Below are 23227 nucleotides of genomic sequence, written 5' to 3'. Positions count from 1 at the left end.
TACAGTTTCTAAATTTATCTGCTTACATATGGTCGTGGAGTCAATCGTGTGAAATCGCTGGATGATGAATTCCATCTATTTTACATAACAGAAGAGGATTTGTTTACTTCGAAAGATAGAAAAGGGAAGAAAAATTTCCACCGTTCCACGGTTTTTATGTCCACCCTCCCACCCAAGTAAACAAAGCCTTAGAGGCTAGGCGAGAAGATGAATAATAAATAATCACTTATACTGTTGATTCATTTAGTATTAAATAGATGAGAAATAAAAAAAAACAAAAATAGAAAAAGCTTATTAGCTTTTTTTTTGTCAAGGAATACTTTAAAAAAAAAAAACAAAACAATGTTATTATGCGTTAGAATAAAGTATTTTAATTCAATCAAAATTAAAATACATATATACTGTTATAGTATTATTTTTCATTAATTTAATTAAAATTATTTAAATGCGATCAAATTATTATAGCAATTACGGTATAACTATTACAATCCATCAAAATTAAATAATTTTAACAAGTAATTAATAAAAAAGTATTTTCCATATATAATGATATTATATATATATAAATATTGATCAAATTAAAATTAAAGTATATGTACTCTATGGTATAACGCCTATAGCATAGCTACGGAAATAAAACTATTTTTTTAATGAAAAATATATTAAAATATTGTTGTCCATAAGAAAATTAGTGAATCAAAATTTACTCTAATTTTTAAATATTTTGTAAAAGCTATTTTGGTTCTTAGCCATCATCTCGTCCATATTAATCCAAGAACAAAGGAGAAAAAATGTTCCCGATTCATCTTCTTTTTTTTTTTTTTTTAAATTTTAGTCAATCTAATTTAATCCTAACAAATCTTATTTAATTATGTATCCAATTCCTTTAAGCAAATTAGATAACTAATTATTATTCGCTCGTCCGATTTTGTTCATAGACGTTTTCGTTTACTCCACGTAACATACGCGAAATTGTTACTTGCCGATTCACTAAAGAGCTGATACTGTGGATTTGGGTCCCACATTTTCTGTGAGAGTTGGTAGACAGCTAGTGCTAGAGTAGGTAGGCTTCGCTGTTACGCTACCCCGCTGCGATGGTATCACCCGTAACCGCCACCTCCTCCGGTGGCCGATCCTTCTTCGCCGGCTTCTGGTCATCCGCCCGCCGCCGTAAATCCATAGGGGTTCCGTCTGATGGATCGGACCACAGCGGGGGCCTCGTCCGTGGCCTCGGCCTTTTGGATCTTATTCTACTCGGCATCGGCGCTTCCATCGGCGCCGGGATCTTCGTTGTCACTGGGACGGTCGCTCGCGATGCCGGCCCAGGTAAGTCTCTAATCTGGAGATACGAGTCTACTGTATGTGAATCGCGTTCGAATCGTCTAAAAATTTCGTGTTTTCATTCGTAAGGTAACTTTCATCAAGTTGCCATGGTAAATGTCAGTATCTCTCTGTCATAGAATCATCTATTCCCTTAACATGTAATTGAGGTAGAAATTTGAACCTAGGGCTTCTCTATGATGGAAATCTGAGGAACTGGGTAGCTCTTATTGGAGAAAAATGCTAAAAACAGCAAGTGTTGACTATTGAGAAGACAAGATTCAACAGTTTCAAATTTTGTAGCTTATTTATCTTATCACCAATTATTTGTCTATGATATTCAGATTAAAAGTAAACAAAATCAAGTTTTTAAATTATTTTCCTTTACCTTTCAGAGATCTTGTTATTATGCTATTATTGGTATACCAGGTGAGATAGAATTGCTGTATAATGCTTCAAGTTGCTACTGTAAACCAAAGTCTTACGTTGCCTTCACTGTCTCGATAGAATTAACTGCCAAATTTAACCTGAAAAGTTGTGTTTGTATCTAGTTGTACCTCCCTTTACTGCTCCTGAATTCCATTTTTTTTAAAAAAAATTTTCTCGTTACCCGTCTATCAATTTTTTATATGACCCATCAAACACTTTGTTATAGGTGTTACAGTTAGTTTTGCTCTTGCTGGAGCTGCATGTGTACTAAATGCCTTCTGTTATGCGGAGTTATCCTCCCGTTTCCCTGCAGTGGTTGGTGGAGCATACCTATACACATATACTGCATTTAACGAACTCACTGCCTTTCTAGTTTTTACCCAGCTAATGCTGGACTATCATATAGCTGCTGCAAGTATTGCCCGCAGTTTAGCTAGTTATTTTGTATCCCTCTTGGAACTTTTTCCTTTTTTCAAGGGACATTTTCCTAGCTGGATTGGGCATGGAGGAATAGAGTTTTTTGGAGGAATTGTGTCTATTAACATATTGGCTCCCATCCTTTTGGTTATTTTAACTGTAATTCTCTGCTGTGGTGTCAAGGAATCATCAGCAGTGAACTCTTTTATGACTGCAACGAAGGTAAGTAATCTAATTATTCTTTCTTACAAATATTTTGTTTCAACAATACTCTAAGCAATATGTATCTTATTTGTATGAAGATCTTGCAATGCATTTGTTATTTCATTGGTAATCGGTGAGAATGAGTTAGGCAATCTGCAATCTGAATTTTGGTGAATTTGCATTTAATAACTTGGTAACTCTTTAGTTTGAGTGGTAGTCACTGTACAAACGTTGTCATTAAGTTTTTTGACGAGGAGGTCCACTGTTCTCACTTAAAGGTACTCTATAGTTAGGATATTTATTTTATACCCTTCAAAGCAATCTCAGTCCATGCTGATACTTGAGAATTGTATATCATAACTAGCTAGTATCCTCTGTGACAGTGTGTATGCAAATGCTTGTGTACCATGACTGAATAATTTCTCAACAGCAGGATACAGTGTCTTTTCTTTGGCTTTTCATGCCTTTGATGGCCACCAGAATTAGTTGCTGAACTTGTTTTTTTTTTACACTAGTTTCTTTTCGGTTTCTAGGGTATATGGTTTTGTTGTATCATATGCTATTTGTGTTAAGAAATTTGGCCACAAAAGGATTGTGCCTGTTGGATGAATTTCATGTAAACAATAGTTTATGAATGGCATGTCACAGTGAGCATAACAAAAAAAACATAGATTGTCACAGTGAATCACAATTTGAGCAGGACACGGTATAGAATAGGAATGAGATCAAGCTCAGTTTCCAAATGTGTGCTGTGCAAATTTAAATAGCATGGAATATAGCACTAAGTCCATTAATAAGAATGGTACACCTTTTATTTAAAAAATTAACAAGGTGTTGAATGTCTCAATAGCTCAAAGAAGCTTTTGAATGGAAATGTACCAACTGAGTAAGTCAATAGCAACTCGATCAAGAAACAAACGAAAACACAGGTTTGAACAAAAACAAAACCACAAGGTCAGCCATCACCAAGTGAGCTGCATCTGATTGAATTTCCATAACAGGTAGAGCAAGTCATCAAAAGGCAGCAAACAACACAAGGGGAAGAGTGGGAGTGAGGACAGGATATAAGAGTTAGATATTCTGAAGCTTCTGATTCCTAGTTGGGAGAAAAAAACGTAATTGTATTCATTAGATTTAACACTATTTCACTATATATAAATATTATGTTCAAATACAATGTTATATATTAAAACAAGTAATGTGAGGTTAATTTATTATATTTTCCAACAAAAATAAATAGGATTAATTAGATAGTCAGAGAATGAAAACTTGTACAGATATGGATATTGCATATCAACAAATTTAGAATTTGTGGTTCTATCTTTATTTTAATGGAAATCAAACAGAATTTTATGAAAAAAAAAACTATAAAGGTTTAGATTCTATAAATTCCACAGGGTGTTGGTGGTATTTTTCTGCTGTTTCATTTCTTTTGTTAAATACAAACTGATATTGTATACAAGCCGTTATCATTTTCTCTGAAAATGATTGTATTTTCCTATGATTTTCACTAATTTAACCTTAGAAATTTATTTACTTACTCTCCAAGCTACTATCAAGCATTTTCTATAGGTTGCATTAGGTATTGCTCATCAAAAGAAGAATATAATTGTCCATGTTAATTGATGTTATGAGATATATAACAGGTAGTCATTGTCATTATTGTGATATTTACTGGTGCTTTTGAAGTGGATGTATCAAATTGGTCCCCATTTGCTCCAAATGGTTTTAAAGCAATTGTCACAGGAGCAACAGTTGTATTCTTCTCTTATGTTGGATTTGATGCTGTCGCCAACTCTGCAGAAGAATCAAAAAAACCCCAGGTATCTTACATCTAAGCATCCGTTTTGTTTGTTGGGTTTTAAATTTGGTTCAATTTTTGGTAGTTAATTATTTGTAAGCAGTAAATTACAGAATCATTAAATCTTAAATTCTTTACCACTTTCCCTTTTTTTTCTTGAAGAGGGATTTGCCTATTGGCATTCTAGCAAGCCTTCTAGTATGTGCAATGCTCTATGTTGGCGTCTGCTTAGTAATAACTGGAATGGTTCCATACAAAATTCTTGGTGAGGAAGCCCCTTTAGCTGAGGCATTTACTGCTAAAGGGTTGAAATTTGTTACTGTGTTAATCAGCATTGGAGCTGTGGCTGGCCTCACTACAACCCTTCTTGTTGGTCTATATGTTCAGGTAAAGGGTTGAGCTACAACCTTATCTACAATTCAAATATTTTAGCCAACAACTAAATGCATAATTGTTTACAATGAACAGTCCCGCTTGTATCTTGGGCTTGCAAGGGATGGCTTGCTCCCTGCCATTTTTTCTAAGGTGCATCTAGTGCGCCATACCCCTATCCATTCTCAGGTCTGGGTTGGTATTGTTGCCAGTATTATGGCCGGTTTGTTTAATGTACGTCAGTTGTCTCACATTCTCTCAGTTGGTACCCTGGTATGTCTTTAGCACCAGCAACTCAACTCTTTTTTACATTATCCAGTTTATCATATGCTTGCTATTTGAGATGAATCTGTGGCAGAATAGATTTAATTCTCTCATTCTTTGGTTTTCCCATGGAGCAGACTGGCTATTCAGTTGTTTCAGCATGTGTAATAACACTTCGATGGAAGGACACAGTGACCAATCAAGTTTCTCAAAAATGCATTACTTCCCGATCTGAAGGCACTATTTGTCTTGTTGCAATTGCTTTCTGCGGTTTTATTGCTGGACTGTGTTACCGCTTCAATGCCTCAATTATTCTTATGATATTTGCTATAATAATAGCAATTCTTGGAGCATCTGCTCTACAGTTCCGACAAGTGAGTGATATATAGCTTCTTGTCTAGAATTTTCTTTTTTCTACTTGTATATTATTATTACATGATAAAACGACAACAATTAGGTATAGTTCCAATAGATAATAAAATGAGAAAATATGTTGAATACAGACATGTCCATAGGCGCCAATAGATTTTAATTTTTTTTTATAATAGGTAGATGGCCTTCACCCTGGTTCATGCCAATAGATTTTATGGATATGGAAGTTGAATCTATTAGAATGGAAGATAATGGAAGATGTAATTCTGGATCAAGCACTTGTTATTGGAACATGTCATATTTAATTGAAATACCAAAGTTGCTTTCCAACTTAATTTCATGCCATGACTATTTGAAATTCTTGTGTTTGACAACATCTCTGCATTTGCAGGATTATGCAGATCCCCCTGGCTTCTCTTGTCCTGCAGTTCCTGTTATCCCTATTGTTTCTGTTTTCTTCAATATGTTCTTGTTTGCACAGGTTAAGTTCCTAAATTTTATGTTTCATGTTAGCTTCTCGATTCCCATTTAAACCTCTTTCAGTGGACTAAACATGCCTCATTAGTAGTGTTCCTACAGTTTGTTTATTTCAGTAAAGTATCTTGTGACAATTGTTCCACAATACTTTGTGTACTTTACAACATGATTTAGAATTTTTGCTGCTAATCTCTGTAAAATAAAAGATAGTCTGTCGATAAATATTTTGTTGATTCATTTGTGGGATAGCTTTTCAGACCTGGAAATTTGGTTTCTTTACTTAGACAGCTAAGTAGGCAGTAATTCTATTTTACTTGTTATATGCAATCTCTTCTGGAATTGTTGCTCGATCATCCAAATTTGTAGCCAAATACTTCATCACAGCTGAGACGCCCTTGCTCTATGAGCTAATGATGGATTTTTTAAATTAACCTACTAGGTTAATTTTCATAGCAATTTTTATTTAAGTGCAGTTTATTTTACATGTATAATCTCCTATTATAGATATTGTTATAAGAATCTGGCAAGATCAGCTGGCCCAAAAAGAAACAAGGATAATCGAACCATTGTCTAGTCAAATTGGAATGACTTTCTTGCCTTTTTTGCGTGATTTGCAATGGTTCGTATTTTGAAAACTTCATGATGGTAATAGGTTGCATTACAAATGCTTCACGCATCAAATTGGAATGCTCAAGTTCTATCATCTATTTTAGGTCTTTGACAACCTACTTAGTTGTACTTTTTGATTGTTACTGTACTTGATATGGTTCGAATAGATTGCTCCTGAATCAAATAGTAGGCTGAAATCTCTTGTTGATCGAAACAACTTGATGATGGCAGGGATGATGATGATTATCAATATCATATAAGATTGTGTCTATTAAAAAAAAATCTTGGAAATTTATAGGAAAACTGTGAACCAACCTGTGACTGAGGCTTTCGTCTACCAAGTCACCATGCCCTCTGATGATCATTTTATTACTTTGTCACAAATGCTTCATTTCTTGGTTGGTTAATGAAATATTATTTTCCATTTTGCAATTTGTTTCTCACAACAAACTGTCTAATGAACATTTTGATGGTACTGCAGCTTCATGAAGAAGCATGGTACAGATTCATCATAGTCAGCTTGATCGCAATTGTGATGTATGCCTCCTATGGACAGTATCATGCTAACCCGGTGAGTTCAGAACACTCACACGCCTATCATGGTATTCCTTCTTCTGAAGCAGCCTAGAGATGGCCGTTCTTTGGTATAGGATCCAACATGTAATGCCAGACTGAGCTCTGATAAGGAGATTTAACCTCAATTCTCAATTTATGCTCCCAACATTGTTCTCTGTTAGTGCACAGGCGCTGGCCCTGCTATTTATATTAAATATTCATACTCATAATTTATCGAACATAGGAATTTTGATTGTTTATCATTTGTAATACTAAATAACGGTGAAAGTTTGTAGGTAGTTGAAAGTATTTTGCTTCATGAGCTGGTGGGTTGTTATTAACTCTTTTCTTCTTCTGTGGCAGGAGAATGATTCCAACTCTTAACATATCACTCGTTTACTGATTCAGAGTGTTAGTTTTCGATACTTGCATCATTGTTTTTGTTTTATTTTCCTTATAATTATTTCATTAATTCAGTCTATAAATGCTCCTGCAACCTCTTCATGGGGACTTCCAATGCTCCATAGCCTGAATTTGTAGGCACAGGCACAACACTGGAATTGATTCTTTTTCTTTTTTTTTTTCTTTTTTTTCAGTGATGAATGTATTGTCTAGCTAGTTTGATTTTGTTTCTCACGTTTAAGACCTTATGAATGGGTTCTTTCAATCATTTAAAAACTGCCCTTGTAATGTATTGTTATTTTGTTTACAAATAGTTATCCTCTCAATTAACTCCTCTAAAACCTCAATTGTTTCAGTTTGGTTAGAGGTACTAAATGAGTTGAGCTGCCTTGATGCAGTGCATGACACAGGGTCATCAATCCACTAAGCAAGCTCGACAAGCTTGAGCCCCCATTGAGCACAACTTGCTACTCCGAGACTCGGGCTTAGGCTGGAACTGACCTTGGTTTTTTTGGGGGTTGACATGAGCATGATCCAAAAGGAGTGAGTCGACCCAAGTTTAGCCCATTGACACTACTACTTTTGGCTAGATTTTGTGGAGTAAGTGGGAGAAGCTAATTCAAAAACAAACATGAATTCCTGAAAGATTTTTGCCAAATTTTTAATTTGATAAAAACAAGGATTATATATATATATAATATTATTTATATTGTTATGTTCTGTCTAAATTTAGAATCAAGATTAAGTTTGACACGAGCTTGGAAGAGTGACAACCACTGTTGAAAGGTGAACAACCATCGTCGAAAGGAGAACCGAAGTTCATATCCTGCAACAACCATCCTGTTCATACATAAGAGTCACTGTCGCATGCTTACACGATTTCCTCACGTGAGTTGATGAATGACGCGGAGCTGATGTTTCAGACCAATCGGTGGCCCAACAAGCCAAGCTCATACAATCAATGCTGGCAAATCTAACTGTGGTCCATCAAATCTGCACCAAGTAACAGGGAATCTCTACACCACCGGCTGTTTTCTTTCTCATAGCATGGAGCAAGACAATGTTACAGCGCCTTGAAAAAGCAGTAACTGAGAGGCAAAGGCTGAGTAATTCTTGAATTATGTCATTCTTTCTACCCCAAAAATAAACAACAGAAGATTGTATCCACCGATCACATGCAGCCTCATTAGTGTGATTGCAGTAAGTACAGTTGTGTCAGATGTATTCAACTGGTGGTCTCAACAAAAGTCAACAGTGTGATGTTATTGGACTTTGTTTTCATCTGCAAGCATACAGCTTGTGAGCCCCTGGCTCCAATTCTGGCATTTAAAGAGCCGTCTGTTCTGGTGTCAACTTTCACTGTAAAATTTAAGATACCTGTCATTTAACCATGCGTCAACCACCTTGATCCATGCTGGTGGCTCTGGAGATCAGGAGAGTGGAGACCACATCCCAGCTACCTGCTTTCCTAAGCCATCCGATCACAAGTAAAACATACAAGTCCCTGTTTCGAGCAATAAAGGACTTTGTCACTTCTTCATGGCACTAGGAACAACTCATTGTTTCAAGCAATGAAAGGTTTTGTCATCTTCTTGGCACTATGAACAACCATTTGCTTTGCAACAGCAGGCTGCATTAATGTATTGAGGATCAGAGAACAACGTTTTCGAGTAGAGTGATGACATGCTTGATATCTGGTCTCGCAGAAGGTTGAGGGGAGCAGCAAGCCATTGCCAATTGGAACAGCATCACTAGGCCTTGTTCGTTGGTGGAGTTTTGATCTATGCTCTGATTTAGGAGCTCAGAATTGAACACATCGGAGGAGACTTTGTGCTCGAGGACAAAATTTAGCAGGGAACTGGGCAAATGGAAATCTTTGGACTCTAAGAATTTGCTGTTGTTGAGAGGATCCCTTTGAGTGAGCATCTCCAGTAGGATCACTCCGAAGCTGTAAATGTCGGTTTCTTTGCTGACATCTCTGACCTTGGCCAGCTCGGGGGCTTTGTATCCCTGAGCTGCAGAGGCTTCGAGCATGTCCTGCGCCGCCGAGGGATTCAAGATAAGGTGCAAGCCGAAATCTGAAAGGCGAGGCAGGTAATCGACATCAATCAAAATGTTGTTGCTCTTGAGATTACCATGCACAATGGGCTTCTCTAGTCCCGTGTGGAGATGGTTCAATCCCTTGGCAATGCCGATTGATATCCTATAGATGATATCCCATCGGTGTGCTTCTGCAACACCAGCTGTAGTTTATACAAATCAGTTAGTCATTGGAACAGATTGATCATTCATTCATTGTTTTTTCATGATTTCATTTTTTTGCTCAAAGAAAAAACTTTGTTCATCACAATTTTGTATTTTCTTCACATCCATCGGAAGAAAACCGACTGTAAACGACAACATGAAATGCGACAATTTAACAGGCAGTTTAGACAGGAAAAATATGAACTGACGAAATAGAAGCCAAAAAGAGGGATTGTAGACAGTTAAATTGCTCTTTTCAAGATCACAAGGTCGTTGCATATTTCTCTTGTTCAGAGCAAGAAAAAAAATCGGCATTTTTTCTTCGATCTGGATAAAAACACCAACATTAAGCTACCAGCAAACTCACCTCTTAGGAGCTGCTTCAGCGACCCCGCAGCATAGAACGGATGCACCAAGAGCTTCTCCCCTCGCGGCCCGACGTACATCGCCCGCAGAGGCACCACGTTCGGGTGCCGGATCGCCCCCAGCACCCGGATCGCCGGCAGCACCTCCTCAATTCTCGCCACGCAGGCCGGCCGCACGAAACGGAGCAGCAGCACCGCGCCGCTCTGCTCGATGCTGGCCCTGTACAACGTCCCGTAGCCCGATTTCGACACCACCTCCCCCGGCGCGTCCAAGATGTCGTGCACCGTCAAGCTCTCTCCCCCGGCGAACTTCACCAGACCCTCCGCCTCCATATCCTCCCCCATCCCACCTCCCTCACCGCCGGCCTCAAAGGATTCGCCTTTGCTCGGGCAAATCACTCTTTTCCGGAGGACGAAACACAATGCGAGCAAAAGAAGTAGAACGAAAGAGCAGAGTAAACCTAACAGGAGCCCGATCTCGAAGCTCCTCTCCATCTCAGGCGCCGCAAATCCGATCTAGCAACCAGAAGCGAAAGAATTCGCCATTTTTGGTGAAATCTGAAAGCGGATTTGGGATCAGTTCGGTGATCGAGGAGGTTGGAAGGAATTATAAAAAGAGGTGAGAACAAAAGATCGGACAGTTGGGGAAGCAGTGGAAGGACGGTCAAGTAACGTGGAGAGCAATGATTGGCCCAACAACGTGGATGGTGTTTCAGGGTGGCCTCTCAAGTGGAAGCGGCCCGCGGGAATCCCAACGTCGACCGGGCAGTTTGGACCATCTCCGGTCTGTGTTTGAACCCGTAGGTCCTTTTCGAATTATGCCTTTTTAATTAACGAGATCATTAAATTAGTAAAATAATATATAATGGATCTTCATTAGAGCTCTAAGTGATTTTTTTTATAGTATTTAATATGTCACATTCAAATGCATAAAAATCTATTACTCTCTCCACAATAAAGAAATCTCCCTACAAATCTCAAACTTCATTATTAATTAATTACTATGACTCAAACTACATATATATTTGTCTTTTCCGAAGAACACTGTGGAAATTTAATAATGTAGATTGTAAGGTCACTTTCATAATTATTGGCCACTACTCAATGATTGAGCATATAAATTGCAAACTATCTACTTCCACCTACATTGCATTTATAGGCTTCACTTAAATTTAAGTTTCACATATCATTTTAGTTAGTTATATTGTTTGAAGGGCAAAAATTCCCTCATCATTAAAAAAATCTTGAAACAACCCTCATCATAAATTTTATACACAAATTATCATTTTTACTTGACTATCCATTATTATTAAAGTAGTTTTGGCTTGAAACTATTACAAATAGAGTAATTTTAGTCAAACTACTAGGAATAGAATAATTATAGTATTTTTGATCAAAATTTCTATTGTTGAAATAGTTTTAATTAATATTAAAGTATTTTTAAATTAATATTGGAGTTGCTTTAAGGTAGTTTTGATCAAAATTACTTTATATTATAATAATTTTAGTAAGAATATATTATAATAGTATCGAAATAAGTATAAAAATCAAATGAGCATACTTTTGGTGCTTTTTTATAACAAACGGATGCCTTTTTTTTTAATTTTTGCCCTTATTTAATAAATCTACTTTATTTTTTCAACTCTCAAATTTGAATGCATCACAAATAGAAATTAAGTACATGTTGCTTAGTTATAGCATTGATTAATGGGCCAAGATCAGGTACATATGAAAATTACTGGGCCCACTTAGATTATTTGATGCTTACTGGGCCATTGAATAGTGTGGGCCTCCAGTGGGTTGAGAGAGATTATTTTGTTTGAACTCTTCAAAAATGATTTTTCAATAATAGTGAAAACATTTATAATAATATTAAAATGATATATACGTTTTGAAAAAAGTTTATAAAGAATTATGTCCTATCATTTTTATCTGAAGGAGTTAACATTTTAAAAAATTATAAACATTAGTGTTAGTAGATTTTGACAATCTAAAAGTCTAAATTTTGAATTTAAGAAGTTGAAAAGAACTTAAATTTAGCCCTTAGTTATAGTTGAAACATAGATATGTTGATTTTTGGAAGTTATTTTCTTCCACATTTATATAAGAATACAACATAACTTAATTAATCAATCAAAGTTAAAATTTTTAGACCCTAAATGTCAAAAAATCGAACCACAATTGACAAGTGAGTTGGGTTTCACTTTTACTCACCGCACACCACAATCTCCGAAATCGCATTCTATTGAAATCGAGTATAAGCTTTCTCAAACTATGATTTCTGATTATAAGAATCCACAACGACAACAAGAAATTTATTGTGCAACTCTGACAAGAGAAGAGAACTGACGGGCTCATTCTAAATTGCGACATATCTTCACAAAAGTGATACCAATGGATAGCTTAAGTCGGGGATTTTTCAAATGTATGGTCAATTTTAATTTTTCAACGATGAATGGTGGTGAATCGATTAATTAAAATTACAGTGAGGATTTGAGACTATTTAAAAAAACAAAGAGAGAAACATAACTCAATTAGTCAACTAAAACTTAATTTTTTTAATTTTAAATGTCTAAAAATCAAACCAATAATTGAAAAGTAAATTAGATTTCACTTCCATTTACCACGTACCATAGCTTTCAAAATCACACCCTCCTGAAATTGAGTGTAAACTCCTCAAACTACAATTTATAATGACAAGAACCCTCAATGATGACAATAAACGTGTCGTGCAACTCCGACAAGAGAAGAGGGCCGACGGACTCATTCCAAGTCATAATACTTACTCGTAAAAGTAATACCAATGGATAGCTTAAATCGAGGACTTTTTAAATATGTGATCAATTTTTTAATACCATATATGGTGAATCAATCTATTAAAATTATGGTGAGAGTTTGAGACTATTTGAAAATAAAACAGAGAAAAAAATAAATATGAATTAGATATTTTAATTTTAATTAGTACTATTATTATTTTTTAATTTCAGTGGGTCAGTCACTCCTCCTCACTTGGCTCCCCTGCTTAATTATACCCCCTTCCAAAGTTTGAAATGCTCATTTATTCTCCTAATTTGGCCTACTTAACATAAGTCATTTTGACTCGTTAAAATGCGACATATGAATCAGTAATCTTTTTCATGATTTATCTAAATAGTGTAGAATTAATTAATATTATAGGCTCGATCGATCAATTGACTTACTGTCATGGAACAATGTGATACACTTCTTCGACTTGAATTATATATCACACTTAACTAAAAATCTAATCAACAAATTATTGGTCTCAAATTTTTTAATATACAATTGGATAAGAAACAAATCAATTCTTGATTGAATCTGTACAATGACTAGCCCATTCAATTCCCATCTGATTTTCAAGATAATGGATCAGATATATGTAATTTATACACCCAAAGATTTAGGATTTAGGGTTTTAGGTTGGCTTAAATCATTGTAAGTTAAGGCCTCAAAGTAGTTTCGAAAAGATATAATTATTAATTAATTTGACTTGTCAACTACCACATTTTGAACTTAATCCAACACAAATTTTTAATTTTCCAAATTAATTAAACGTCGCATTCCAAATCATACAATTATTATGATTGATGGAGTGTGGCAATATTGAATGTTGATTTAGACCTTTGAAGTAGATCATATCAAATCGATCTAGTTCAAAGTTATCGCGAAGAGAAGGCGTTGGGAATGTGTTACATCATGGCACTAGAAAATATCTACTCAAGTAAACAATGTTCTAATCTTGTCACGTTCGATCACATAATTATAGAATTACACTTGATTCAGGGTATCCATAATGTAAAATCGATATATTAAGTATTCGGGCTTAGTTTGACATGTACGTAGATAGTGCCCAATCCAAGTCGATGTTGGACTCAACATTCTATTAGTTTAGAGAATTAGGTGCACTTGGGCAGCTTCAACATGACCCGATCGATCTAAGACTTTGACCGATTTACTTCTCCGCGTGCAACTACTCTCCATGCTCGATTATTATATCCAACATCACATGATCGGACAGATAGGCTTCCTTTGTCTATGGCCTTACTATTACTCTATCTTAATTACCTTTGAATAATCACTAAGGTTGCTGGCAACCTCAGAAATCCCATGATTAATTAATTAATTAATCAACTAATTAATATTTTCCACTAATCATGTCCACATAATTAATATGATAACCAGCTATCCACATTTGAGATTTGGTGACACAGTGCCCCACTTGCTACTATTATTATTAACTTATTCTGTCCCACATTCTTTAGAGGACAATGACTCTCAAAGTAGACATTATTAAATATGCATGATTAATTAATTACTAATAATTATTTGATTCACTGCAAGAAAGTTAAATATTTTTTTTAAAAATACTGTTTAATGACTCTCCTTGCATTGCATGTGTGCTTGTGTTATGTATTAGAAAAGGTTAAGAAGGTCCACTAGTCTAAGCACAAGCTAATTAATAGTTAATCATCCAATTGACTCGTTAATTAAGGAGTACTGCACGAGGTGTGTGAGCTGGATTCTCCTGCAGCATTCGGTAACCTGGCCCACCATGGGACTGTGTGGCCACGTGCTCATTTAATTAATTATTGTAATCACATGGACATTGCCCCATAATTAATTAATTACCCATCATCTCTCAATCCGAACTCGAGGACCGATCCACTCCGTCCGGCGAGATCCGATTCGCAACTCGACGGACGAGATCGGATCCGCTGAATGATTGAGAATCATTAAGCGAATGATTAGACCGCCAATCATGGCCCGCGCTATAATCATTGATATAATTATTGCTGCATGATCGTAACGGACGGCGGATATCGCTCCGCTGCCGGTACAACTCGGACGTGTGCTGCTCACGTGACGCCCTCACGGACGGCCGCGAATGGACGAGCCTGCCCATCCGACGGCCGAGTTCCAACAGCGAAAAGAAAATCGCGACCGTTGGTTGGAAATCTTTTCAGAGTTCGCGGAAGCCGGTTTGACCGCACGTGACAGCGTTGGTTCGTACGTGCGCCTCGCTGTCCGCGCGTTGGTGTCACATGCCTCGGGACGAGACCCGTGGATTTATTTAATTGTTTAAATTTATTTTAAAATAATATTAAAATTATACTTGTGAATGAGTTATTTATTTATTTATAGAGAAAGGACACGTGGGACAGGTAAACATGCGAGTGGCGGGATGCAGAATTAATCATGAACACGGCTCCGCGACATAATGCCGGGTTTTAGAGAGAGAAAAAAAATGATTTTGAGTTTTTTTTTCTTTTCTTCTTTCTCCATTAATTGCAGAAAATAGAAAAGAAAGGGGGTAATTTCGTGACTGGAGATCGAAGGGAATAAATTCCATGGCGGGATGGGAGAATGATTATTATAATCAGCGCAGGTGGCCTCCATAATTGGGAGCACGTCGATAGGGAAGGAGGAGCAGAAAGATAGCGAGGAGAGCAAATGATTACGGAGCGTGGGCTGTCGGGAAGTGGGGGGACCGGGTGGGGCCGCGGGCGGGTCATGTTCTGGGAGTGTAGGCACGTGACACGGCAGGGACATGTTGGCCCACGTGACTCCGCCTCGCCCACTCGGCCACGTGAAACCCCATCCCTCCTGCCTGTACCCGCGCAGCCTTATCCTGAGCTCGGCTCAGCCGCGGCTTCAAAACGGCTCCTCTATTAACATCGAGTTTTATTTTTATTTTTAATTAATTAATTTTTTTTTGTGGGAAATAATTAGGGAGGTGGTGGGATGGGCGATGATGATGTGGTGATGGTGGTGGGGGCCACGCATGCTGTGCTCAGAGGGACACAATGATGAGCGGCATTGCATGAACGGGGGGACATTGAATGTTGTGTAGGACGCCATGTCGTATCAACATCAACAGGCTGTAATAATTGCCCAACTGGGAGGCAATCATAACATGGCCTGCCTACCACTGTGCCCATGTTATTTATGCCAATCATCATCATGCTCCCTCTCCCTTACATTTTAAATTTAAATAATAGCAAAAAAAATTGAATAAAGAGGAATTATTTAAGTTCATGAAACGTGAAGGTGATTATGAGAGAGTGAGTGGAAGAGAGAGAGAGAGAGGGGGAGCGGTCAGCGGTCAGCATTCAGCGGTCAAAGCAAAAGCCGCCGTGCGAGCCGGCTGGAGCCGTGAGCAGCTTAACTAACCAGGGTTAGGAAAAAGCGTGCATGATTAGGATGGACACAGAGCATGACACACAGATGTACGAGTAATCATTAAACCACGCCGACTATATATATATTATGCTCTTCTCGCTCGGTCTCCCACAGCTCTTGTTTTCGAAGGATTAAGCTTTTTCAGAGGATTAAGCGAGGAAAGTGAGAAGGAAATCAAAAGAGGAGGGGAAGTACAGAGATCGATCGATCGAGAAAGATAAAGCGATCGGGAAAGGAACGAGGAGGAGGATGATGCTAGGAAAGGAGGATTTAGGGCTCAGCCTTAGTTTGAGTTCCTCCAGTTACAAGCAGCAGCAGCAGCAGCAGCCGCTTGATCTGATGTCCTCTGTTGCCTCGCCGGCGCCGTTCCCTTGTCTCCGCAGTGGCCACTGGGCGGCTCAGCTTCTCGCCGTTGAGTCATCGGCAGGTATGCACGGTGCCTAGTTTTTTTTGTTTTTATTTAGATCTGGTCGATAAAGGCGTCGATCTTGAAGATTGGTTTTGATTTTGCAGAGAAGAGATCGGCGGCGGTACTGTCGGCGGACGAGACGGAGGCGGGGCGGCCTGTTCTTCCGCTGCTGCGGGGGATCGACGTGAATCGGTCTCCGGGACGGAGGGATGTTGGCAGCGAGGAGGATGCGGGCGCGTCGTCGCCCAATAGCACGCTCTCGAGCGTGAGCGGCAAGAGGGCGGAGCGCGATGGCAGCCACCATCTCCTTGGCGATCAGGAGCTACTCGACGCGGATAGGTCCTGCTCCCGCGGAGGGATCAGCGACGAGGAGGACGGCGGAGACGGATCCCGCAAGAAGCTCCGGCTCTCGAAGGACCAGTCGGCCGTGCTGGAGGAAAGCTTCAAGGAGCACAACACCCTCAATCCCGTAAGCCTTCTCCCTCTCCCCGATCCCTAATTTCTTCCTTTTCCGCCATCTTTAATCCTCGAAATGACGGACTTAGCTTAATCTGGTTTGGGCGATGTCAGAAGCAAAAGATGGCTCTGGCGAAGCAGCTAAACCTGAGGCCGAGACAAGTGGAGGTGTGGTTCCAGAACCGGAGGGCGAGGACGAAGCTGAAGCAGACGGAAGTGGACTGCGACTTTCTAAGGCGCTGCTGCGAGACGCTGACGGAGGAGAACCGGAGGCTGCAGAAGGAGGTGCAAGAGCTGAGAGCCCTGAAGCTGTCGCCGCAGCTGTACACGCACATGACTCCGCCCACCACGCTCACCATGTGCCCGTCCTGCGAGCGCGTCTCCAACTCCAACTCCAACTCCTTCCTGGCCACCGTCGCCTCCTCGCATAAGGCGCCAGTACCGGAGCACCACCGCCAGTTCCTCCACAGCCAGCGGCAGCAGATGCCCTCCCCGTGGCCGCCCGTGCCGCTCCGGCCCTTTCTGGAAGCCCCTCGGCAACGGTAGCTAATTAGATCTAATGCTTAATTAGCGAGCGATCGGAGAGGGTGTGTGTTGTACGATGGCGATGGATATGCAAAGAGGGAATTCAGATTTGGTACGCGATATTAAAATTCCAACCCGTTCATTGATGAATTTATAAATACCAAAAAAGGAAAACGAAAAATACGGACAACATGACACGAGGATATACGCGATCTGTGCACGACACCCGCGACCCCCCATCGCTGCCGCTGCCGCCACCGTCGGCCGTCGCTCCGGGCACAATCGACGTGCCACTCGTCAGTATACCGTCCGATATTCCGATCGAATAGTGGTCGAAATCCGATGAATTCACCGGAAACTGTCGAATCTGGCGCGTGGCCACTAGCGACCAAATCGCGGTCGGGATTCGGCCGGTCTCCAGTCGCAATTTGACCTGAATCCGATTACGATTCGGCGAAATTCGGCGCGGCCATTGTCCATACTGATTCCGATCGAATTGCATCGGATTCCGGCCACAATCCAGTCGGAATTCGACGCTGGCCAACGCGCCAGCGAGTGGCGCGTCGGCGGTGGCCGGACGGCGCAGCGAGGGCGGCGACGGAGCACTGTGCATTCCCACATTTGGACGGTCAGATGGACTCGCGATCGTGTGATGGACGGTATCCCGCGTCGCGCACGAGCACGTAGAAAATCGACACGCAATATATATATATATATATAGCAATAAGCTTCAATCCTTTCAAAATATTATATTTTTTGTCATAAACCACAGATTTTTGCAACAATGACAGAAATTTTACAGAGGGCGTTTTTGATCTTTTTCGTGGGTTGCAATGATTATGAAGCCAATATGACTAAGCATCCATATCGACTAAAAGTGGTGGGATCTAAATCATTGACTTATAATTATAAATCCCGTAACTTTTTTTTTCTTTTTCTTAGGGTTAGAGAAAGAAATAGAAAAAAAGGAAAGAAAAAGAAAAGGTGAGAGCATGTGAGTTGTAACTAGTGAAGAGCTAAGTGTTTAATAGTATATGAATGAGTTTGAACATTTAATTAAATTTAAGGAAGTTCGATGGCAATAAATAAATAGAAGTCTGAATCGTATATTTTCTAGTAAAGGTTAGAAAGAATTGGTGATTAATTTGAGTATACTTGTGTATATTGTAAGATAGTCTTTGTACGTAATAATTCTACTGTTAACAGGTTTTAACAAATTTGAGATTTATTTTTGCAATTTGAAAAAAAATATCAATGAACAACCTATAGTTACGTAACAATTCTCTGGGGCTAACAGTTTGTAACAAATAGTAATGCATGAGATTTATTTTTTTCAAAAATGCAATTCAAAAAAAATACCAATGAATTTTTAATTAATGCTACAAAATTTTCAAACAATATCATGTCTCATTGAGTATGACAAATTCACAACCTATAGAACTAAGAATTGAATATTGGCATCAAAGATTGCAAAAAAACTTAAAAATTTACCTTGACTAACCAACTCTCATTCACCTCCAACATTAATTAGACAAACTTTAGACATCTAAATTACCAAAAAAATTAAATATGCATCCATATATACACAACAATTAAGACACAAAATCAAACGCCGATTATTGATGACAATTTGCAAGCAAAGATAAAGAGTTCATGGAAACTTTTATAGAGAACAAAATAAAATTGTCAGCATGATATCAAACCCAAGAGTAATGACCTGCGATCCTTAGATGATACAAAAGGAAAAAAAAAGATCATGCTAGAAGCAGGAATGGCCAATCACGATCAAAGGACCATGTCTCCGATTACAGATTTTTAGTAGCCTGAATGATAAATTAAGCCGATTTTTAGTAGCCTGAATGATAAATTAAGCCGCCTTGAGTTTGCCGTAGAATTTCTGCTTCTCGAGTCGTCTGGAAACGCCCGTGGCCAAACTTTGACGATGTATCAACGAACTTCAGCTTGATCTCCTCCAGGGCCACGCGAGAAGTCTGCTTCAAAAGGGATTGGCGAAGAGTAACCACTCTCTTCTTTGGCCCAACACAGCATCCCTTGATCATAATATAGTCATCTTTCACAATACCGTAGTGAGGAAAACCACCCATTGGTGTAATGTCCTTCTCAGTTCTGTGTCCAATAAACGAAAGTTGGATTTGGTGAGAATGTTCACAGTAGTGTTTTTATAGTTAGTCTTGCTCCAAGTGCCTCGTGTTTGATCAGGAAACAACTAAGAAATTCATGGTTGTCAAGATAACTTCAAAAGATGGCTCTAATTCAACATTAAGCAAGAAAACCAAAAAAATAATTTTGTAAGACAATAAATGGAATTGAGAAACTACCTGTCAAACTCAGTCATGGCAGTATGCGTCTCATCTCCAGATTTACCGATTTTGTATATCTTCTTGTTCATTTCAGTACGATGATGGTAGCCATTCTGTCCAGCCCGTGCAACAGTATAAGATACTCTCGCAGGATGCCAGGCACCAATACAGGCAACCTTACGCAATCCCCTGTGTGTCTTGCGTGGAAGGCGAGTCACACCCCAACGAGTAACCACACCTTCATAACCTTTACCTTTCGTCACACCAATAATGTCAATCATCTCATCCTTCTGGAAGACAGCATCAAGCGGGATTTGCTTTTCAAAGAAGTTGTAAGCAAAATCCACCTTCTGTGCTACAGTTCCTCCATTAACCTGGATCTCCATCAGGTGAGCCTTCTTCTGTTTCAGACCTTTCATCTTCCTAATCTGTAGTATAAGAAAGACAAGCATAAGTTCATTCTGGTAAAGGAATAACAGACATAAAACTTGATAATATAAATTTTTTTTGGCAAAATATGACACTTCAACGAGGTCATACTGAGAGATGAGTATTTATAAATTCCAATTGTTAATTTTAAAAGATCCAAGAGAAAGGGGTTGACTAATTGACTCAGGTTGCACAGGTTTTGCAAGTTTTCATTGATTCTGAAAGGTTCTCAACTCTTTTGGCCTAACCAAGACTAGTGTGGGATCTGGTTCCTGGTTGAACTGGTCGGCCAATTTACAAAATAGCGAGTGATCACAAGTTTGCATTTTGTATAACAAACTTCTGTCAACATCATTTCTAACCACAATATACAAAGTAAATGATAACGGGTGAAAATTTTCAAATCATCTACAGGTAAATCGTTAAAAGTTGTCAAGGACTACTTGATTAACTGCTAAGGGAACCATTATCTTTCAGATGTACCTGAGTATGAGCCAGGACACGAATAACAGACGCATATTTTTTCATCTTTTCTAGTTGTGCCTGAATCTCTTTCTTTCCTTCCTCACTGTCATACTTCTTAGAGTACTTTGTGAAAGCAGTCTTCTTGCTCTTGTACCAGTTCTTGTAGAATCTCCTCCTGACTTCCTCACTTAAATGCTGAGCCCACACAGTATTGAGTGAACGAAGACCATGCGGTGTCTTCACGTAAGCAACCAGTCCAACTACAACCATCGGTGGAGTCTCTATGATAGTCACTGCCTCACAGGTCTCCTTCTTGTGAAGTTCTACAAGTGATAAAGAGAAAATCATGTTTAGCAGATGAATTTCATATTTAAAACCATAAGATTACAGTAGAAGGTTAACAATGCTTTCTAAAAAGCAATAAGCCATTATTAGAAGAAACTAGGGCCACAAGAAACACAAATAATGAAAAGATAAATAAGTATCACCATTGCATTGTAAGCTTGTAATTGATGAGTCAATTTCTTATGCAACAAAGATAATCATCAAACAATAGTAAAGTAGGTTAAATTTGGATGTAATAACACAACTAGCAAACTGTTAGTGTGGAAATATGCATCTTATTACACAAAGGTTAACAATATTTTAAAATTTTAAGCTAGTCCTCCACAAGTTGATCATTATCAATTATAAACTGCAAATAAATCATGGGAAAACAATGAAAGTTCAAATTTACAATGTTCACAAAATTATAATGTTTCCAGATCAATCTCTGTATCTCCATGAGTGAAAATAGCTTAAAAATGAAAGTCGGATGTCCAAATGTAGAAAATTTGACAATTTGATGAACACTTACTTGATCCTGGTTTCTCAACCTCACGTACAATATGGGTCATTCCGGCCTTGTAGCCAAGGAATGCAGTCAACTTGCAGGGCTTCTTTGGATCATCCTTTGGGAAGGACTTCACTACATTAACAAATCACCCAAAAAAACTGAGTGGAACATGAACCACATGGAAAAACATTTAACCATAACCAAAAGCCAAGCATCAGTATTTCAACTATTCTAAATCAAAGACCAAAGCACTATTAATCATGCAGTCTAGCAAGTGAGTTGCAACTACCAACTTGCCAAAAAAGAAAGTAATGATTGATGCAATTAGCAGAGGAATATTTTATAACTGTACGCGATAAAAATCCAGTCTCGCAGAGCAAATATTACTATACTGACTTAAATATAGGAATATCAGACAAACAATGTCATTTCTCAAACTACCATAGGATCTCTGTCTCAAGAGAATCCATAGTTTAACATGCTTTAGAACTGGATAGGCGTGTGAGTTAATTTACACCCATATAAAAAGTCTAGCATCCATTCAAAATTGTTGTGGTGCTAGATTTACCAAAACTGGAAGCAAATGTTTGTTGTTTTCTAGGTGAATACAACTAAATACACTTCTCTTCTGATTGTTTGTAACTCATCTGACCAGAAATGTAGTAAAGATATTTGAGGTCATATACTGGCAGATATACTAGATTTTCAAAAGTTTTAGCAAAAAAAAAAAGTAGTAGAAATGTGATCAGCTTAAGTTAAAACATACGGACATTAATTAGACCAATTAAACACGAACAATGAGAAGAGAAACGCTGGCAGATAAATTCCATAGCGTATAGAATCTAATTAAACTGGGTGAAAACATAAGTCAAGATGGTAGTTTCCCCTTGCTACCTTTTCCACGGTGACGAGACGCACGCTTCCGAGGAAGAAATCCAAGAGATCCATGCCTTGGGTGCTCAAATTTCCGGTGAGACATCTTACCTACCGTCGTCATAAGCCAAATTAAGACTCGAATGTAAAGGAAGAAAATATGACGATATCAAGCACGACATAATCAAAAGAAGAAAAAAACAGTATAAAAATTGACGCTTTGTAAAAAATTTATCTAGTTAAAATGAAATTGTTTATCGCTGCCACAGATCTAATCGGTACAGAAAAAAAAACGAAAATGACATTGGATTCGGAAAAAAAAAACATCAAAATGCTCGGCAAATTTAAAACGAGAACAAATAAATCCACTTACATCTACGTTATTGTAACCAGAGAAGACAAACACAAATGCAGATCGAGAACGAAGATGAACACGATGGCAAAAGCAAACCTTTTGAGCAGGGTGGCTTCTCACCTCTGACTACGAGAGAACGGCTGAAGACCCCGGCAGTTTTTGGCTCCAAACCCTAACAGCCGCTTATAAAGAGTGGCGGACGTAGTCTTATGACGAAAAAGCCCTCCTATTCCTAGAAACGTTTGCGGATCAGATCGGAGTCTAGCTGGATCCAACTGAGACCCGAATCCGTTTCCCACGAGAATTTTGAAGGAAAGTCGAGTTGTTGCTTGCTAACGAATATATTATCAATTTCAGGCTAAAGCATTATTCGAGATAAAATTTGAGTTTGACTTCAAATTTATTTAACTGGAACTTGAACTTAGAAGCTCGTTGAAACTCTCATTTAGCGAAAATCAACACGAAATCAAAGAAATTGCTCATAGATAAGTTGAAAATCAAACACAGGGACTCACACTCAATATCATCCA

The 23227-nt window shown here is 38.4% G+C and overlaps 4 protein-coding genes across 4 annotated transcripts; 2 read left to right on the top strand and 2 right to left on the bottom strand.

Moving 5' to 3' along the window:
* The first annotated feature begins 1094 nt into the window (after positions 1–1094).
* LOC141837149 (cationic amino acid transporter 9, chloroplastic) lies at positions 1095–7245 on the top strand. Its single transcript, XM_074724600.1, has 8 exons — positions 1095–1326; positions 1976–2388; positions 4017–4193; positions 4334–4558; positions 4640–4816; positions 4945–5181; positions 5571–5660; positions 6747–7245. The coding sequence occupies exons 1-8, from the start codon at positions 1095–1097 to the stop codon at positions 6891–6893; spliced, it is 1698 nt and encodes a 565-aa protein (XP_074580701.1). The 3' UTR covers positions 6894–7245.
* Positions 7246–8093: 848 nt separating this feature from the next.
* LOC141841380 (putative kinase-like protein TMKL1) lies at positions 8094–10410 on the bottom strand. Its single transcript, XM_074729544.1, has 2 exons — positions 9834–10410; positions 8094–9465 (listed from the first exon to the last, which is right to left on the bottom strand). Exons 1-2 carry the CDS (start codon positions 10324–10326, stop codon positions 8873–8875), a joined length of 1086 nt encoding a protein of 361 aa, XP_074585645.1. The 5' UTR covers positions 10327–10410; the 3' UTR covers positions 8094–8872.
* Positions 10411–16127: 5717 nt separating this feature from the next.
* Positions 16128–17553, top strand: LOC141840951 (homeobox-leucine zipper protein HAT4-like). Its single transcript, XM_074729053.1, has 3 exons — positions 16128–16456; positions 16543–16907; positions 17009–17553. The coding sequence occupies exons 1-3, from the start codon at positions 16279–16281 to the stop codon at positions 17438–17440; spliced, it is 975 nt and encodes a 324-aa protein (XP_074585154.1). The 5' UTR covers positions 16128–16278; the 3' UTR covers positions 17441–17553.
* A 1504-nt stretch (positions 17554–19057) lies between these two features.
* On the bottom strand, positions 19058–22844 carry LOC141840943 (large ribosomal subunit protein uL3-like). Its single transcript, XM_074729047.1, is given in 7 exon segments — positions 19058–19326; positions 19328–19546; positions 19759–20168; positions 20653–20957; positions 21491–21601; positions 22364–22453; positions 22794–22844. Coding segments are annotated over 6 exon segments (1170 nt in total). The 5' UTR covers positions 22449–22453; positions 22794–22844; the 3' UTR covers positions 19058–19286.
* Between the last annotated feature and the right edge of the window lie 383 nt (positions 22845–23227).

Source organism: Curcuma longa, chromosome 11 (assembly GCF_044706935.1).
Source record: "Curcuma longa cultivar G26 ecotype Majalengka, Jawa Barat chromosome 11, ITB_CL_G26_1.1, whole genome shotgun sequence".
NCBI lineage: Eukaryota > Viridiplantae > Streptophyta > Magnoliopsida > Zingiberales > Zingiberaceae > Curcuma > Curcuma longa.
Note: the sequence above shows the minus strand (reverse complement) of the source record. Positions and strands in the feature narration are given on the sequence as shown.

Bases quoted from the DNA above. Each gene is read 5' to 3' on its own strand.
- LOC141837149 (XM_074724600.1), top strand. From the start codon at position 1,095: ATGGTATCACCCGTAACCGCCACCTCCTCCGGTGGCCGATCCTTCTTC. The intron at 1,327-1,975 runs GTAAGTCTCTAA...ACTTTGTTATAG, and splicing joins CGCTCGCGATGCCGGCCCAG to GTGTTACAGTTAGTTTTGCT. The intron at 4,194-4,333 runs GTATCTTACATC...TTTTTCTTGAAG, and splicing joins AAGAATCAAAAAAACCCCAG to AGGGATTTGCCTATTGGCAT.
- LOC141841380 (XM_074729544.1), bottom strand. From the start codon at position 10,326: ATGGAGAGGAGCTTCGAGATCGGGCTCCTGTTAGGTTTACTCTGCTCT. The intron at 9,466-9,833 runs GTGAGTTTGCTG...TATAAACTACAG, and splicing joins GCTGAAGCAGCTCCTAAGAG to CTGGTGTTGCAGAAGCACAC.
- LOC141840951 (XM_074729053.1), top strand. From the start codon at position 16,279: ATGATGCTAGGAAAGGAGGATTTAGGGCTCAGCCTTAGTTTGAGTTCC. The intron at 16,457-16,542 runs GTATGCACGGTG...TTGATTTTGCAG, and splicing joins CGCCGTTGAGTCATCGGCAG to AGAAGAGATCGGCGGCGGTA. The intron at 16,908-17,008 runs GTAAGCCTTCTC...GGGCGATGTCAG, and splicing joins AGCACAACACCCTCAATCCC to AAGCAAAAGATGGCTCTGGC.